The 19,793-nt window shown below is 41.7% G+C and overlaps 2 protein-coding genes across 2 annotated transcripts in view; both read right to left on the reverse strand.

Annotated features, from left to right (window-relative positions):
• LOC115158140 (ceramide synthase 1) overlaps window positions 1-12,390 on the reverse strand; it is a 43,470-nt gene extending 31,080 nt beyond the window's left edge. Inside the window, exon 1 of the mRNA XM_029706725.1 lies at window positions 10,858-12,390. Within this exon, the coding sequence (XP_029562585.1) occupies window positions 10,858-11,112 (255 nt within the window). The 5' untranslated portion in view covers window positions 11,113-12,390. The remainder of the gene's footprint in view (window positions 1-10,857) is intronic.
• Window positions 12,391-13,310: 920 nt separating this feature from the next.
• Window positions 13,311-16,786, reverse strand: cope (COPI coat complex subunit epsilon). The gene is made up of 10 exons (XM_029706728.1): window positions 16,630-16,786; window positions 16,358-16,420; window positions 16,044-16,144; window positions 15,777-15,929; window positions 15,636-15,689; window positions 15,413-15,494; window positions 15,041-15,196; window positions 14,537-14,605; window positions 14,053-14,127; window positions 13,311-13,717 (listed from the first exon to the last, which is right to left on the reverse strand). Exons 1-10 carry the CDS (start codon window positions 16,729-16,731, stop codon window positions 13,664-13,666), a joined length of 909 nt encoding a protein of 302 aa, XP_029562588.1. The 5' UTR covers window positions 16,732-16,786; the 3' UTR covers window positions 13,311-13,663.
• Between the last annotated feature and the right edge of the window lie 3,007 nt (window positions 16,787-19,793).

Raw genomic sequence — 19,793 nt, forward strand, 5'->3', positions numbered from 1 at the left:
GGAAGCCAAGTAGCCAGCAGTGGGAGAAGATGGAAGCAGATGGATTTTGGCTGACATTTTGCATATTTTGTCATTGATGAAACATTTGATCTCAATACAGTTTTCTGTTTCCAAAACTAGAATCTGTTATGAACAGAGTGGACTACATTTTGTAGACTTTAACCTTTGCCCAAGTTATACAAAATTGCGTTGTTTAGGAGTGCAAAGGCGAATTGAGTTATTGCAAACGCGCACTTCACAGAGTAGGCGTTCCCAAACGGAAATATGCAGATGTATGCTAGAACGAGCTAATAGGATCTCACTAGCTCATGCTTGGCTCTGCCCACCTCCTTGCTTGTTCTGCCCACTCTGACTCATTTGTTCCCATTGGAAACAACAAGCTGTGGTCTATCTTTGGTTACGATCTCCCAGATGTGTAGCTCATGTGGGGCTAACTATCCTGTTGCTATGCTAACCAACAGGCTCTGGCAGAGGCTGGTCTAACAGGCTGACCACACCGCTCGCGTCGTGTGCGCAAGCGTTGCAAAATAAATGTAGAAGTCTATGTTATTCAATTATTGCACCCGCGCGCCAAAGCGCTTCTGCGTTGCCAAGGGCTAAAATAGAAGTCCTTTCTATTTCTGACGCAGATCGCACTGCAAGTCCTGCCTCTCCCATCTCCTCATTGGTTTATAGAAGCAGGTACCCACGTGCCATCTCCTCATTGGTTATACCCACGTGGGTGACTGAAAGACGAACGAGGTCAGTGGCAGTAATGCACCTAATTTATGAAAGTTGCCAATCGCAATATGAAGTCAAGAGAAGAAAAGGCCTGGAAGGAAGAGAGATTACTAGAAAAGATTCGGTTGACCGTTTTATGTGTGGATTCATTGGCGGAGTAGAGGAGCTTGTTATTTTACCTGAAATGCACAACTCAATGTTTATTTCCCAGGACAAATTAGCTAGCAACAGCAAGCTAGCTAAATAGGACAAATTTGCTAGCAAGTGCAACCTAACTAGCTAAATTGCCATAAATGTTTAATGCTTTTTGACCTGTCCCCAAATTTATGTAATTGGTTCAGAGTGTCACATCCTGACCAGTGAAAAGGGTCATTTGCCATAGTAGAATGGTCAGGGCGTGGCAGGGTCTTGTTTTGTGTGTTTTGGGGTTTGTTTGTTTCTAGGGGAATTTGTTCTAGTTTTCTATTTCTATGTTTCGTTTTCCATGTTTGGCCGAGTATGGTTTCCAATCAGAGGCAGGTGTCTTTCGTTGTCTTTGATTGGAAGCCATACTTAGGCAGCCTGTTTTCCTTTGGGTTTTGTGGGTGGTTATTTTCTGTTTAGTTGTTGTACCTGACGGAACTGTTGGTCGTTTTTGTTATTTTTGTAAAGTGTTCTTCATTAAAGAATTAAGAATGAGCACTAGCCACGCTGCGCCTTGGTCTATTCAATACGACGCTTGTGACACAGAGTTTGTTTTGATATTTTAACCTGCGTGTCGTGATCGCGTTTGGTGTAGGAGGACAAAATAAATGTATGCACGATGGCGCACGCGTGCAGCTGGTTTGGGTTTCGTGTGACAGCGTTGCGAGAGGGGGAGGAGGAGACGGACAACACCACCACCAGGTGGAAATTACAGAAAAATGTGCTATTTTCCTACAATTATAAATGTGCGGATGTACACTAGCCCTTCAACTGCCTAACGAGAAACTTCCATGTAGGCCTAAATCCTGTTCAAAAACCACTGAAAAGTATTAAACTACGGTCCTACCTTTAAAAAGCATGGAAAGTGGGAAACTCCTTGTCAACAGCCTGGATATCTATTCTATCCTACTACTAATGAATGGTCCTACCACAACTCTCTCAGACCCTGGGCTCTCCGGCGCTATGTTGTGCTGAGGAGACAATGAGCTCAGATTTCCTTTTCCCTCTCAATCGTATTGTCATAGAGTAGCCTTGTTGTTGGGGTTGCAGAGCTCTGCCAAGTTTGACAGCCACAATGTGCTGTTTCTCTACAGAGGGACATGTTTTGTTGTTGGGGTCAAGGCTGTGCATTCTAACTTGCCAGGGAAAATGAGTTCCTGTCTGCTTCTTCATACGCTATTTTGTTAAAGCCAGTTATATAGAGACCGGCTACACTAAATCAATATTTATATGAGAGGATGTAAGGATCATCTCTTTAATTGAGGGCTGCTGGGACTTTTAATCAAGACAAATAGTTTTACTACACTACTACAGTTTGATAACAGTAGTCGTTAAGCCTGTATGACTTGTGACTTGTGATGGCTCATGTCAGACGGTTTTAGAAATTAGAATAACCAGGAAGTTAGTTAGTCAGGGGGGGATGTTGACAGAGTCAGTAGGTAGCTGCCCCTAACCACTGATACAGGGTCAGATTATATTATTTTCCCATCCCCCAAATGGTTTACATTAGGATCTGATCCAGAACCTGTGGTTGAGGGCACCTTCTACCTCAAGTGGTTTTGAAACATAGCCCAATGCTGATAAGCCCTAAAACCAGGCTAACACTGTCAAGTACATGTATTTGCTGCGAGCGGGAGGGAGGGATTGATAAGAGGGGTTATAAACTGCTGCTGAGTGCGTTTCAGTTAGGCTTGGCACGTTTGCCCGGATCCTGAGAGGCTCTGGAGAAGCTGGTAGGCAGACAGGCCATGTATCAGTGCCGAAATTGGCCCCGTTAATAAGAGCTGGGTATGCTACGTCAGCTTAGCCGAGCCCTGGCCCCAGTTGCAGCACTATAGCAGCAGGAAGTGGAAGTCAGGCATCGTGCACTTTCACACCCACACTCACTAATAAATATAGAGACGGTCAAGGCAGACACGCACACACCAGCACAGTCATACACTGACCTCCTTGTCATATAGGCAGGTGTATAGCAATAAAATAACTAACACTTACACTTGGAGGTACTGTTAATCATAAACAGCATGCCAATGTTTTACACATGGCAAACACTGATCCAGAGAGCCTTTAGGGCCCTACAGTTTGTCTGAGCCCAAGTCTTCTTAGCCGACACCTCTGCCCTCGGTGCAGTGCAGTGGCCGAGTTAAGACAGTGTAATAACAACAGTAACTACAAAGCCTGAAGGTGACTGACAGCTCTGAGCCATCTGCACATCAGAGCTCAACAGTGTGCGTCTGTATCCTCCAAATAGAAAGTCCCTAAAAGGCGCTTTTCACAGTAAAGTCAGAGAGGCCATCTTATGTGAAGACATGTACCACATGACCACAATGTCAGACACAATATCATACTCTCAGGGTAAGGAGTTTTTCCTGACCATGTGCACAGGAAGAACAAAAAAAAAGTCCTAGTTATAGTCTATAGGTAACTAGAGTTTTTACAGTGTGGTCGGGGGTTAGTAGTATTAGAGAGAGACTATTGTTGCTGCATGAGGGTCAGTCAGTCAGTCAGTCAGTCAGTCAGTCAGTGGGTTCACTGTAGGTCCTGTCTCTCTCTACTCCCCCTCCATCTCAGACGCTTCTTTATATACCCACGCTGCCACAGAGACAGAGGTTGTGGGAATAGTCCCCTGATAGCTTCAAATATTTATGGGAGTAGTAGAACAGGAGCACCCAGGAGAATTCAATCGGATGCCTTGTGTTTTATTTATGGCGTCCCTTAATTCTACGAGAGGCTGAAGTTGTTCGGCTATATTGGAGTACACGGTGACACCCATTCCTCAGATGAAAGCTAGATAGTTTAGCCTCAATGCATCACTGGATGCTCATTTTCGTTAACATGATTTACATGGCACTGAACCCATTTCTCAATCACTGTTTGGGTGCGTCTTACGTAATACACACAAAACACGTAATTCGAGAAATACCCCAATAGCGTTGCGTCAGATTGTACCAGTGTAATTAAATATGAAAGGCCTGGCCATTTCTCATCCAGGGTCTGTCCATAGTAGTTGTGACTAAAAGGAAAAACAACCCATTCCCTGACCACATCTGAGCCAATATATGGGGCCAATGACATAGCATTTAGCTTTACTCCTAACCCAGCCAAATGTCCAAATTAATAATGAGCTGTGAGCCACATCTGTTGGGACGGACATTGGAGCACCTCCCAGTCAACCCCAACAGTGCGAGAGACAGGGGCGCCATGGCAGGGTATGGCAGTCGTCATAACCTCGCTCAACACCAACAATTTAGAATAGGCTACTAAAATCATTCAAATTCTGATTAAAGGCAAATGCAGTTTAGCGGGATTCGCGGGCTTACGTTAGGACCATGCAGACGCATGGAAGCGAGACCGAAGGCTGTTTGTATGGCTGGCTGTTTTTTTGGAGAGCACATCGACGTAGCTGCAGGGAACAACTTGGCTTTTTCTCAAAACAGTGCAGTGGTAAAGTTGGCTGTAGTAGATGGCTTGGGCTAGGCAACTGCTGTTTGACTTGACATCAGGGCTCAACATTAACGCTTGTACTCTTGTCCGGGACAAGTTACAAAAATAATTGTTGGACAAGAAGAATATAGATTTAAGTTGTCCGAATGGACAAGAAAAAAAGAAATCACGCTAAAATCACAATATCAAACAATTGCACCGATCAGAATTGTATCAAAAGCCAACATTTGAATAATATTCAAATACATTTTTCATGTACATACAGTGGCTTGCGAAAGTATTCACCCCCCTTGGCATTTTTCCTATTCTGTTGCCTTACAGCCTGGAATTAAAATTGATTTTTTGGGGGGGTTGTATCATTTGATTTACACAACATGCCTACCAATTTGAAGATGCTAAATATTTTTTTATTGTGAAACGAACAAGAAGACAAAAAAATGAAAACTTGAGCGTGCATAACTATTCACCCCCCGCAAAGTCAATACCTTTTGCTGCAACTACAACTGCAAGTCTCTTGGGATATGTCTCATTCTTCAAGGCAAAACTGCTCCAGCTCCTTCAAGTTGGATGGGTTCCGCTGGTGTACAGCAATCTTTAAGTCATACCACAGATTCTCAATTGGGATTGAGGTCTAGGCTTTGACTAGGCCATTCCAAGGCATTTAAATGTTTTCCCTTAAACCACTCGAGTGTTGCTTCAGCAGTATGCTTAGGGTCATTGTTCTGCTGGAAGGTGAACCTCCGTCCCAGTCTCAAATCTCTGGAAGACTGAAACAGGTTTCCCTCAAGTATATCCCTGTATTTAGCCCCATCCATCATTCCTTCAATTCTGACCAGTTTCCCAGTCCCTGCCGATGAAAAACATCCCCACAGCATGATGCTGCCACCACCATGCTTCACTGTGGGGATGGTGTTCTCGAGGTGATGAGAGGTGTTGGGTTTGCGCCAGACATAGCGTTTTCCTTGATGACCAAAAAGCTACATTTTAGTCTCATCTGACAGAGTACCTTCTTCCATATGTTTGAGGAGTCTCCCACATGCCTTTTGGCGAACACCAAACGTGTTTGCTTATTTTTTTCTTTAAGCAATGGCTTTTTTCTGGCCACTTCCGTAAAGCCCAGCTCTGTGGAGTGTACGGCTTAAAGTGGTCCTATGGACAGATACTCCAATCTACGCTGTGGAGCTTTGCAGCTCCTTCAGGGTTATCTTTGGTCTCTTTGTTGCCTCTTTGATTAATGCCCTCCTTGCCTGGTCCGTGAGTTTTGGTGGGCGGCCCTCTCTTGGCAGGTTTGTTGTGGTACTACATTCTTTCCATTTTTTAATAATGGATTTAATGGTGCTCTGTGAGATGTTCAAAGTTTCTGATATTTTTTTATAACCCAACCCTGATCTGTAGAGCTCCTTGGTCTTCAGGGTGCCGCTTGCTTGGTGGTGCCCCTTGCTTAGTAGTGTTGCAGACTCTGGGGACTTTCAGAACAGGTGTATATATACTGAGATCATGTGACACTTAGATTGAACACAGGTGGACTTTATTTAACTAATTATGTAACATCTGAAGGTAATTGGTTGCACCAGATCTTATTTAGGTGCTTCATAGCAAAGGGGTGAATACATATGCACGCATCACTTTTCAGTTTTTTTATTTTTTTGAAACAAGTTCTTTTTTTCATTTCACTTCACCAATTTGGACTATTTTGTGTATATCCATTACATGAAATCCAAATTAAAATCAATTTATATTACAGGTTGTAATGCAACAAAATAGGAAAAACACCAAAGGGGATGAATACTTTTCCAAGGCACTGTAAATAAAAAAGCCTACAAGTCAAAGTGTAGGTGATATGCATACAGCCTCATGTCCAACTCGATGGGGACATGAGGGAGTCGCCAACAAAAAATTGCCAAACTTTAATATAGCCTAAACTTTAATATAGTCATGTTTGACAAATATAATGAAGTTTAAATAACATTAACGTCGAAAGGCTTTATTCTGTCGACATACTTCAGGCACAGTTCGTGCAGATCAAATGGTCACGAGACCTGAGAGTGAAGGACCGTGCCTGTTGCACACATCACCCACCTTGAATCTGAGCGGAGGCGGTCAGCATTTAGAAACTATTTAACCATAAACATAATTGTTTAAAACCTGTACGTTTTATGTCATTTTATGAAGCATGTCTTAACTTGTTTCAAAGTAGCCTAGCTTAGTGAAAAATAAAACCTTACAAATTATATTAATTTCATGCCATTGGAACCAGCATTTATTGCATGTTCTATTGGTTTATAAATCAACGTTATTTTACTGTCCAGCACAGACACTATGGAGAGGCTCGTCTAGAGTACCCGGTTAAATTGTGTTTGAGAGCATTTTTTTACTCTGTAAATGGTTAAATGAGTGTGAAATAGTTTGAGTGGGCAACATATACTATGACTTTAAATTGACGTAGAATTATTTTGCCATATTAAAGTATTGTATATTCCACTAATTTCCCTGGAAATTGGACCGTTTCTGTTACTACCTTACACAAACTTACATTTTCACCTCAACGAATTGAGTGGAATTACACATCCTTTTTACCTCAAATTGGTGATATTATTATAAAGGTTTATAGTCATCATGATGACATAAGACTGATTGCTTAAAATAGATCAATATCTTTGGTTTGTTACTGTTGATTTTGTCACACGCTGGGATGCGCAGGACTTATGAAATGGCACAACAAATTTGATGCGGTCTCTCTATAAAAGTCGCTGGCCACACACCAATACATGGATTTGACAAACTATCACTTAAATAGCGGCCAACTGTTTACACTGTTGATATCCTATGCCTCGTCATGATTCATTTAAGTCAGGGATGGGCAACTGGTGGCCACCCCTATTTTCTTTTTCTTTTTTTACTCAGTCGGGGTCTCAACTTACTGTTGCGAGTTAGAATAGTAGAATACACAAGGTGCAATTTCAAAATTTGGTTGTGCATCAGCAGTTTTACTCTTGTTATGTCAGTCACTGATAGACACTCAATTAGCCCATGTCAGCTGACATCTTTTAGATTGCTAAATTGACTGGCCGCTAAATTGACTGGCCGCTAAACTATCTAAACGTATCATGGTCAAATTACTGGATGAGGGATCCCCAATGATTTTGTTAGTCAGTCTCACTCAGATATCATATCAAAAACAGCAACCATTTCTCTCCATCCTTTGGCAAAATGTGTAGAATTGCAGGAAATTTAAGTGTAAAACAGTTCATTTTCCTCTCCGCCCCATGGCAAAATGTGTAGAATTGCAGCAAACTTGCTTTAAAACTGCAACATTTTCTCTACACCCCAAGATAAAATGTATAGAATTACACAAAATTTACTCTGAAACAAAAACTACAAAATCTCTGCTGTCAAGAGGGGGGCCACGAAAATGTTTTGCTCGCAATGTTTTACATTAAAGTTGCCCATCCCTGGGTTTACGTTAACTAACAGAAATAGTGGTCTGTTCCCTTTCCCGTGATGGCAGCCTCCCGAAATCAACATCCAACATTCCAAAAGACAACCAGGTTATTTCAAGTTTCCGTGTAGCCTTTGAATAGCGTTAGTTTAAGAAGTGCTACACTCCAAAACGTTTGCCTCCTGTTCTATTGATTTCAGCGTGATATCGATGGAAGTGATTAACCAAAAAGTGTTGCGCTACACTTACCACGTTGGCGACCCACTTGAATCAAAATGCATCACTTCAAAATGTAGCTGGATGTCTTCTACAAACTGTCCTCTAACCAGTGATGTAAAAATGATTCCTATATTCTGTGTGGTTATTGAGCTGTGTTAGTTTGAACAGGACACGCAACCTCATCTCCCCCTACCGAGCTATTGATTTCAACGTGATAATCGACATACAGTGCATTCGGAAAGTATTCAGATCCCTTGACTTTTTCCACATTTTGTTACGTTACAGCCTTATTCTAAAATTGATTAAATAATATTTTCCCCTCATCAATCTACACACAATACCCCATAATGACAAAGCAAAAACAGGTTTTTAGAAATGTTGGCAAATGTATAAAAAAATGAAATATCACATTTACATAACTATTTCTCCCATTCTTCTCTGCAGATCCTCTCAAGCGCTGTCAGGTTGGATGGGGAGCATCGCTGCACAGCTATTTTCAGGTCTCTCCAGAGATGTTAGATCGGGCTCAAGTCCGGGCTCTGGTTGGGCCACTCAAGGACATTCAGAGACTTGTCCCGAAGCCACTCCTGCGTTGTCTTGGCTGTGTGCTTAGGGCTGTTGTCCTGTTGGAAGGTGAACCTTTACCCCAGTCTGAAGTCCTGCGCAGGTTTTCATCCAGGATCTCTCTGTACTTTGCTCTGTTCATATTTCCCTCGATCCTGACTAGTCTCCCAGTCATTGCCGCTGAAAAACACCCCCACAGTATGATGCTGCCAGCACCATGCTTCACTATAGGGATGGTGCCAGGTTTCCTCCAGACGTGATGCTTGGCATTCAGGCCAACAAGTTCAATCTTGGTTTCATCAAATCAAAGAATCTTGTTTCTCATGGTGTGAGAGTCCTTTAGGTGCCTTTTGGTAAACTCCAAGCAGCCTGTCACATGTATTTTACTGAGGAGTGGCTTCTGTCTGGCCACTCTGATTGGTGGAGTGCTGCAGAGATGGTTGTCCTTCTGGAAGGTTCTTCCATCTCCATAAAGGAATTCTGTCAGAGTGACCATCGGGTTCTCGGTCACCTCCCTGACCAAGCTCTTCTCCCCCGATTGCTCAGTTTGCCCGGGTGGCCAGCTCTAGGAATAGTCTTGGTGTTTCCAAACTGGAAACAGGATGCACCTGAGCTCAATTTCGAGTCTCATAGCAAAGGGTCTGAATACTTATGTAAATAAGGTATTTTTTATTTTTTTAAGTAATCATTTTTCTAAAAACCTGTTTTTGCTCTGTCATTATGGGATATTGTGTGCAGATTGATGAGGAAAAACATTTATTTAATCAATTTTAGAATAAGATTGTAACGTAAGAAAATGTGGAAAAAGTCAAGGGGTCTGAATACAAAACCCTTTCCCCTGTCACTTTGCCATACTCTTGGTTTTGCTGAAATGATGCCCCTGGAGGGAGAGTCAGAGTCTGTGTATCTCTCAGCAGAGCTTTGAGTCCCCTACTACTGTCATGGAGCCAAAAGCTGGGAGGATTATGAATGTATTCATTCATTGATAGGCAAAGATATGCTAATGGTGTGTAACACATTCATTGATGGATAACTGACTGAATGTGTGTGGGGAAAAAATAAGAGACCCTAGCTACTAGGCTACTCGAAAATAAATGACAAAACAACCTAGAATTGCTGAATATTGCTTTTTTGATGATAGTTTGAACACGCACCAGGAAACCACTGTTTTAGCCCGCTTGTGTTAGTGCTGTGACAGTAGCTTGAGAGATAATGCTACTGTAGTAGTAGATCTCACATGCATTCATTTCCTCATCAGTCTACGGCCTTAAGTCAATCACCAATGATTAGGGAGGCTATACACTCTTAGAAAAAGGAGTTCCAAAGGGATTCTTCGGCTGTCCCCATAATAGCACCCTTTTGGGTTCCAGATAGAACCCTTTTGGGTTCCAGATAGAACCCTCTGTGGAAAGGGTTTTACGTGGAAGCCAAAAAGGTTCTACCTGGATCAAAAAGCATTCTTCAAAGGGTTATCCTATGGGGACAGCCGAAGAACCCTTTGAGGTTCTAGATAGCCTACACTCTTAGAAAAAAGGGTGGTCTGTGGTTTCCATGTATGTGTCCTTAATCTCCTCAGCAAAGCTTGCTTGCCACATCTCTGCTCTGGTCTTTGTAACCTGGGAGTTCATATTTTATTGCAGAGTCATTAGCTGAGGTGAAGGGTTTCCGTAGTCTTGCTGAATCAGTTTCCTGGTATCTGATCTTGATTTTGGTTATAACAGTGAATGTTGGTCTCATTAGTGTTCTCAAGTAGCCCTTGTTCCTAGAACCCCTGGTTGGGAACTACAAGTCGACACACACTGAGACACTAAAGGTATATGAGTGTAGCGTGTAGGCCTTCCTCAGAATGAAGGTATTCCTCATATGCTTCAATTTGATGGGCATCATGATTAACTTGTCAGGAGGACAAGCCTCCAGTACAGTAGACAACAATTGTTGAATTCAACAAGGAGAATAATTTATGTTTTTATACCAGAGAGAAACGGACCAGTGTTTCACATCACCTGTTGTGGGCTTGAAAAGTGAAATGTAATTCATCATAATTGAAATACAATGGTTATCTTATTTCACTAATACTGCAAGGTATATGAAACATGTGACATGAATGCCTTTATAAACACCCAATGAAGGCTGAACTCTGATAGAAGGCTCCTGTAATTAGGGAACGAGAATAAGGTTCATGGTTCTTGAAGTAAAGAGGGAATTGATGTATTTCGTGGAGAAAAGTGTATGTGAATGTTATAGTATGCAAAATTGAGGGGAAAGCTGAGTATGGTGGGTGTATCTACCTTGAACAGACATTCTGTTAGTCCCCGTCGTATCTGCGTCCACATAACGGCGCACATGAAGAAAAGCCCGATTTCGGTCCATGTAATATAAGCGTTATCCAGGAGCGTCCTTTTAGAGAGCTCTAGACCGCACGCACTGCAGTCTCTCAAGGCACTGAGCATCACAGTAGACGCTCTCGTTACGAGACCCGTATAGCCAGGCATGGGTTCCACCTCCCCGACTCTCATACTGTCATCATCGGTGTGACTGTCCATTGTGGCGGCACGGAAAACGGCGATTTGGAATACTGACACAGACAGTGTTTTCTCCTTACAGGAGGTGGCCAGGCAAGATCCCGACGCTTCCAAACTACTGTATCTAGCTAGTTATATAGCTAAACTAAAAACTCGGACAAACTTTAAGCAGCTTAACCTAGTCTCAAGTGGCCTAATGTTAATTATTTGTTTTCTAAATTAGGACGTGGGCTCATTTCACATGAAGACAATTTATGTCTGATTGGATTATAAACCTACAAAAACCATGGGTAAACCGGCTGGATTTATTTAATAGCCAACGTTAATTACCTAGCTATAATTATTAGAATTACAAGCTACTGTATTCTATGACCTAGTAAACATTGGGCAGAATTTTGACAATTTTTCTTTTACGCATACTACATCAAAATGTAGCTAACGTTAGCTTGTTGGCCGCCTAGCTCGCTAAATTAAATGTGCACAATACCGGATAGACCAGCATTTAAAACGGCTACCAAACTAGCTAACGTTAGTTGAATCTATCAGAGATTAGATGTAACTGTAAAATCACGTCCGTGTTCCAAGAAAAGCAAATCCAGTAAGTATTATTAGCTATCTGGATAGCTACCTAAACTAAAGCTGTGCCATACTAGAGAGCGGTACAGTCGAGGTATCACATGCGATTCTTGTGAGGCCAACGTTAAATTCTGTCTGATCTCCGTTATTCGCCTTATATAACATATCTTCGTCATTTCATCAGCTAGAATAACCTATTCCTACCAGATACCAAACCAGTGGTCCTGAAACATTTCTAATACTAAGAAAATAACCAGTAACGCCGATAAAAGTCCAGATATCCTCACAAATGTTCGCCTTCCTCTGTCGTTCGGCTGCTAGTCGTGTCCTGCGGTGTCTGTGATGCGGTGTCTGTGATGCTGCGTCTTGACAAGTGACAGAAAAATGCGTGCTGTTTTAATGGGAATCAATGAAGAACATGATTCCTCACGGCACTTGAAACCTCTCTGGTTACCATATTAAAAGTACTGCTAGTAAACGTTTTTACCGGCACGACTATAATGTTCAGCACCCGCACCTAAAACCATTCTAACTAATTGAATGAAGAAAAAGCAGAGGAGCTGTGACGTAATTATGGCCCACTACTTTCAACGACTGGGATTAAAAAAAAACGGAGATAATTTAAAGCGACAGCGCAACATGTAACAGCAGAACGACGCACATCAACACGATGTCGACTGTTCCAGAAAACACATTCAAATACTATGAAATGCATTTACTCCATGTTCAATCAGTGTAGATGAAGGGGAGGAGACAGGTTAAATAAGGATTTTTAAACCTTGAGACATGGATTGTGTATGTGTGGTATTCTGATGGAATGGGCAAGACAAAATATTTAAGTGCTTTTGAACGGGGTATGGTAGTAGGGTGCCAGACACACCGGTTTGAGTCTGTCAAGAACCAAGAACTGCAACGTTGCAGGGTTTTCATGAATTGAATGGCCCACTCATTTACAAAAGCTATAATTTCAAACACATAAAGGGGGAAACATTGTCTACCCCTAGCGAGGTCTCGTCGGGCCATAAGCCATGAATTTCAATAGAACGTTAAAAAAAGAAAAGGCGAGTAGACTGATCGCGGGAAAAAAGTAACGCTCCCTATACATTCTTCCGCAAAAGGTGGATAAACTATTAGGCTAAATAATAATTGATCAACTGTGTGTACCCTCCACCACTGGTTTCACACTGACACCAGTGGAAAAAGTACCCAATTATCATACCTTAGTAAAAGTAAATATACCTTAATAGAAAATGCCTCAAGTAAAAGTAACCCAGTAAAATCCTACTTGAGTTACCAAGTCTAAAAGTATTTGGGTTAAAATATACTTAAGAATCGAAAGTATAAATCATTTCAAATTCCTTATCAGATGGCACCATTTCCTTATTTTGGCATTTAGTGAGTCCGCAGGGATGACCAGGAATGTTCACTTGATAAGTGTGTGGATTAGACCATTTTCCTGTCCTGCTAAGCATTCAAAATGTAACGAGTACTTTTGGGTGTCAGGGAAAATGCATGGAGTAGAAAGTACATCATTTTCTTTAGGAATGTAGTGAAGTAAAAGTTGTACAGTACAGACACCCCCAAAAACTACTTAAGTAGTACTTTCAAGTATTTTTAACCCACTGACTGACACACACTGGGTGTAAACCGGGTCATAAAACATTTATTGTACATGTTAGTGGAATGCTAAAAGCAAACAGTGACAGGAGGCATTTCTCAATGAGAGAAATGCAGATGTTAAACATCAAAGAGACATTATCAGAAGGGACATTTCATGTACTACAAATACCTGTACGTGTGAGTATAAAGAAAATATGTGTAAGGTAATAATATTATTATTCAATCTTTTTTATTCTTCAAATTTCTAAACGTGCATGTCAATTTTAATCTATACAGTTTAGCATTTCCCATATTGATAGACAAAAAGATATGGAGCAATCAGTTGTGTGTCCAGTATTAATAATGTTTTGGGGTCAGAACAGATGTCTCCATTGTCTCACGCAGTTGCAGTGGGAGCATACTGCATCGTCAGTCTGTCAAATTCATTCTCCTGAGGTAAAAAAGGAGAAGCATTTAACACACGGTAGAAAATGTTTAACTAGCAACACTGTTGTGGACAGAAATAAACTGGTCTAACGAATGATTCAACCTGAATTTTCAATGTTGATTAAAACATTTTTATTGGGGAATTATGTGTCGTGAAGTCTATGAAATTAAAGTCAAAACTAGTTTTAAATGCTTAGACTAGATATGCTGCAGTGCTCACCAATCAAATAATTTAATTTACTTCCAAGAAAGCTAAGGTTGACCAACAGCTGTAACAAGGAAGAATGCATTGTTTCAAGATGAAGTAGAACTGTGCAAGGGCAAATGTAATCAACGTACCTTGGTCAGGTAGTCTTTAAGGAAGGGGTGAGCTCTATGGGCATCTTTCAGTTGAGAGAGATACCTGTTGGTTACCTGCAAACAGATACAAAACAGATTGATGCTAAGGAAATTCATGCCTATAAAAACATTGATCATAAATCATTAGAACAAGGTCTTATCTATATACACCTCAGGTGAGTTAAATAACCTTGATGGGTAATCAGTGATTACTTTGACCCCCATTGAAGAAAGCGTTCTGTAGATAGTCAAGATTCTATTGATTATTTACTCACTATCACCTCGATCTGGCACAAGCAGATTTGTTTGGGGGGGGCTTTATCCCTAGACCTTTGTCTTTGAAGTTTATTGCTATTCAAGGAGAAGGACACTAATGTGCAAGATATCTGCAAATTCAATAAACCCCCTTTTGTCATTCCAAAGCTTTGATCATGTCCAACAAACATTTCTCAGTATCTGTGGCAAAACTGATACAAAGTCTCACCTCAGGAGCTTTGCCTAAGTGCTGGGTCAGCACAATCAGGTTGATCAAAGTCTCAGGGTGGCTGCTGTCCTGTTAGGGGAAAAACAGACTATAAGAGGTTGGAAAACACCCTCTTTTTCCTCACAGAAATGTCTCGATGCACTGTATGACCTCGCTCGTTATCCCGCTTCATTCGTACATGTTCCATCACATTTTCTGAAATATGAATACAACTGCATTACTAGTGTATTTCTTTCACCTACTGGTCAATTGCTAAAATTGCAAGTATTTTGCTTATGAAGATACTAAACTTGTATTGATGTGTTTGGATAAGACAGACACCACTAATTGGTTTAACTAATTCAAATTGTTCTATTACAATGTCTTCACTGTAACACCCTATAATGTTACGCTATCAAATAGTGTTCATCTATATTTAAACACCCCTCTACACATCTACAAATTAATCTCTGAAATATGTCTACAGTTGATTAAGATAAGAGTACATTTGAGGTAAGTAATGACCTTGTCTAGTGCCTCCTGGAGAACCCCCTCTGCCTCCTCCCACTTGTTCTGGGCCATATGGCAGGCAGCCTGGCCATTCAGCAGAAGCAAAGTGGGGGAGTACTTATCCGACATCTCCTGGAAGATGTAGTAAGCATCCTGCAGCTTCTCTCCTCCCTGAAAAAAAAGGTAAAGTCAAGTCCTTTTTTTTCTTCTTCTGTTGATCAGAAGACAGACAGAAATTGAGTGGACTTCAGTCCTAAATTGATGACTACTTTTCCATTGAGAGTGGTGCTCTGTCAAAAGCCCATTTCTTTCAGGTGAGGGGCAATGAGGCCCGCTCCAATGATGCATTATAGCATGTAGGGATCTTCGCTATGGGCTGACACTCACAACAGCGATGTTGACCCAAGCCGTGGACAGTTGGGTCAGTGTGGCATCCTCGTCCTGCTCCTGCATCTTCTTCAGCTCTTTCCTTCGTGTCAAAATAGGTAAACAACACCATATATGACCAACACAATCATATGCTCAATTTGCTGAATCCTTTTATAACTAAATTTACTTAAAAGTACTTAAAAAGTTACTTAATCAGATGGTGTGTGTTAAGTGGACATACCTTGCCAAATCAACACGGTCTAAACTCAGCAGCACCTGAATGGTCATTGCCATGCTGAAAAAAAAGAGGGACATTCACATATCGCATAACACATAATAACAGGTGCTACAAACGTGAATAGTATCCTGTGATCGTCCTTACCACTCCAGACTTTCTCCCTGGTGCAGGGTCCTCAAGGCAGCATCCGAGTTCATCTCATGGTAGTAAATGGACGCAGCCATGAGCAGGAAGGTTGTGTTGGCCACATCTACATTCTTGCTCATCTTCTTGTCAAGTTCAGCCACAATGGCATCCCTGCACAAGCAACAAAGACAGCAATATTTTTACACCACCAAAGGAGTCGACAAAAAGCATTTCACTTTAATTACACAGGTGGGTTGTTATATTGACTGTTTAATGGAATAAAACCTTTTGCCCTCATTGGCACGATACTCAGCAAACATCTTGACAGCCTGGAGTTCTGGCGAGGAGCTGGCCTTGATGTCATCCATCACCACAGCATACTTCCTCTGAAATTATACAGGAGATGAAAACTGATACAATATTTACAGGCAGTGTCTTAATGGCACTTAAAATGGAGGCATCTTCAGATGATAAAGTTATAGTTCAAGATTAGACAGTAAAAGCAATATAGTAATTTATTGCACAGTGACACTAACGTTACACTCGCGTCATTTGACGTTCTAATAAATATATCGCCATCTGTGCAATTATGACGTTACCTGGGCAATATAGGCTCTGTACAGAAACATGTCTCTCTCAACCTCCTTCTCAGGTGTTGATGGCTGTAAAGAGGAAAATAGCAAGTAGGTGATGTTTTTGATTTAACATCATCTATTAATTCATTGAATTGCTTTTATAACAGAGTTGTTAACGTTAGCGGCTAGTACTAACGTTAGCTGATTAGCTAGCCAGTTCAAACGTTTTACATCGAGACTACAGAAAGACTAGCTATTAGCCATGTTGCACAAACGGTTTATCAGCAGATAATTACCTTAACTTTCTGAGCTTCATTGATACATTGTTGATAACTGCCAATGTAATAAGCATTTTTCACATCGAAGAGTTCATCAACATCTCCTTGTTGCGTCGCCATGTTGACTGGATTACTTCCTAGACACGTAGCACCAACGCGTCATCACACAACGTATTGAACACGTTCAAGACAACTCGGAAACAGTGTTGCCAACTCCTCAGTAAGGAAAGTAGCTATTGGCTGTCCTAAAAGTCGCTAGAAGTCGCTACATGACGTCATCGCCTAATTTGCATAACTGACCATGTGCATGTAATTGTGATGGATGCAGTAGCAGAGAGGAATAACGTTGTGGGAGAGACAAAAGGTGATTACAAAACACCCTAAATATGTTTAAAACTACAAATGAACTTTCTTCTGTCGATTCTTGTTTTTTTTAATGTCACAATTCCAACCCTCCGCCTTTATTTTTATTTATTTCACCTTTATTTAACCAGGTAGGCAAGTTGAGAACAAGTTCTCATTTACAATTGCGACCTGGCCAAGATAAAGCAAAGCAGTTCGACACATACAACAACACAGAGTTACACATGGAGTAAAACAAACATACAGTCAATAATACAGTAGAAAAAGAAGTCTATATACAATGTGAGCAAATGAGGTGAGATAAGGGAGGTAAAGGCAAAAAAGGCCATGGTGGCAAAGTAAATACAATATAGCAAGTAAAACACTGGAATGGTAGATTTGCAGTGGAAGAAAGTGCAAAGTAGAAATAGAAATAATGGGGTGCAAAGGAGCAAAATAAATAAATACAGTAGGGGAAGAGGTAGTTGTATGGGCTAAATTATAGATGGGCTATGTACAGGTGCAGTGATCTGTGATCTGTGAGCTGCTCTGACAGCTGGTGCTTAAAGCTAGTGAGGGGCTTAGGACCGGCAAAAGTGACCCTAAAGAGACACTCTGGCGGAGTTAGTTAGTTTTTATTTTAGTTTTTATTTCATTTTTTTGTTTTTTAGTTTACTTTTCTTAATTTGGTTTGGTTTTTAACCTTATGGTCCACTTAGGAGCCTACAACAAGTCACAGTAAAACATGAACATTTTTAACCATAACATTTTTTACATTCTTTTGTATACAATCTCCATTAACAATCTAAATGAACCAAAAAGAGACAATAGAAAAAACTGTCAATGGCAATGTGAGAAAATTATGGTAACTAGTCTGGCCCTAATTCAGGTTAATTGTTTTTTTATGTAAGTTAGGGCGGGATCAGCCAGCGGCGGCTTCCCGCATGCGCAATTCATTTGCAGTTTGGATGAGGAGGGGTGAACATCTCCTGCTCTGACTGCAGCTGGGAGGGACTTCTGTGCGAGGACTGGGCCGCCTGTGAGTGCTTTGGGACGGGGGTGGGGCCCACGGCAGCACCCACTGCTCATTGAGAAGAATAAGAACGATACGTGCTTTCATGTCAGAGTCTCCAAAAGTCTCCAATAACACCAGAAAAGTCGCTAGATTTGTCGCTAGTCGCTTTTTAAAAAATGTGTTGTTAGAGGGGTCAGAATACTCGCGAAATATAGCAACGAAGTCACTAAGTTGGCAGCACTGCTCGGAAACTCAGACCCCCGAGTTAAAATGTGCATACTATTTTTGCATAGAGCTTCCTATTGGTTGATTCCTGGGGAGAACGACAATCATCGTACAAATAATTGCTTCTAACCCACCAGATGCATGTCCTTTACTGCTGCAGAGAAACGTAATCAGTTTTACCTAATTTGTATCAGCATGTTAAATGTGAAACAAGAGGGGAAAAACTATAGATCACCTTTACTCCACACACAGAGACGAGTACAAAGCTCACCCTCCATTTGGCAAATCTGACCATAACTCTATCTTCCTGATTCCTGCTTACAAGCAAAAATTAAAGCAGGAAGCACCAGTGATTCGGTCTATAAAAAAAGTGGTCAGATGAAGCAGATGCTAAACTACAGGACTGTTTTGCTAGCACAGACTGGAAAATGTTCCAGGATTCTTCCAATGACACCCAATCAGTCACTTGCTTCATCAATAAGTGCATCAATGATGTCGTCCCCATAGTGACTACGTACATTCCCCAACCAGAAGCCATGGATTACAGGCAACATTCGCACTGAGCTAAATGGTAGAGCTGCCGTTTTCAAGGTGCAGGACTCTAACCCGGAAGCTTGTAAAAAAATCCCGCTATGCCCTCCGACGAACCATCAAACAGGCAAAGCGTCAATACAGGACTAAGATCCAATCGTACTACACCGGCTCCGACGCTCGTCGGATGAGGCAGGGCAAACTATTACAGACTACAAAGGGAAGCACAGCCGAGAGCTGCCTAGTGACATGAGCCTACCAGACGAGCTAAATAACTTGCTCGCTTCGAGGCAAGTAACACTGAAACATGTAGGAGAGCATAAGCTGTTCCGGACAACTGTATGATCACGCTCTCTTCAGTCGATGTGAGTAAGACCTTTAAACAGGTCAACATTCACAAGGCTGCAGGGCCAGAAGGATTACCAGGACGTGTACGCCAAGCATGCACTGACCAACTGGCAAGTGTCTTCACTGACATTTTCAACCTCTTCCTGTCTGAGTCTGTAATACCAACATGTTTCAAGCAGATCACCATAGTCCCTGTGCCCAAGAACACTAAGGTAACCTGCCTAAATGACTACCGATCCGTAGCACTCACGTCTGTAGCCATGAAGTGCTTTGAAAGGCTGGTCATGTCTCACAGCAACACCATTATCCCAGAAACCCTAGACCCACTCCTATTTGCATACCGCCCCAACAGATCCACAGATGTTGCAATCTCTATTGCACTCCACACTGCCCTTTCCCACCTGGACAAAAGGAACACCTATGTGAGAATGCTAATCATTGACTACAGTTCAGCATTCAACACCATAGTGCCCTCAAAGCTCATCAATAAGATAAGGACCCTGGGACTAACCACCTCCCTTAACAACTGGATCCTGGGCTTCCTGACGGTGCCGCCCCCAGGTGGTAAGTGTAGGTAAGAACCGCCACGCTGATCCTCAATACGTAGGCCCCTCAGGGGTGCGCACTCATTACGCCCTGTTCACTCATGACTGCACGGCCAGGCACGACTCCAACACCATCATTAAGTTTGCAGATGAGTGTGCTCCTAATCTCAGCTCGT

This window comes from Salmo trutta, chromosome 22, assembly GCF_901001165.1.
Source record: "Salmo trutta chromosome 22, fSalTru1.1, whole genome shotgun sequence".
NCBI lineage: Eukaryota > Metazoa > Chordata > Actinopteri > Salmoniformes > Salmonidae > Salmo > Salmo trutta.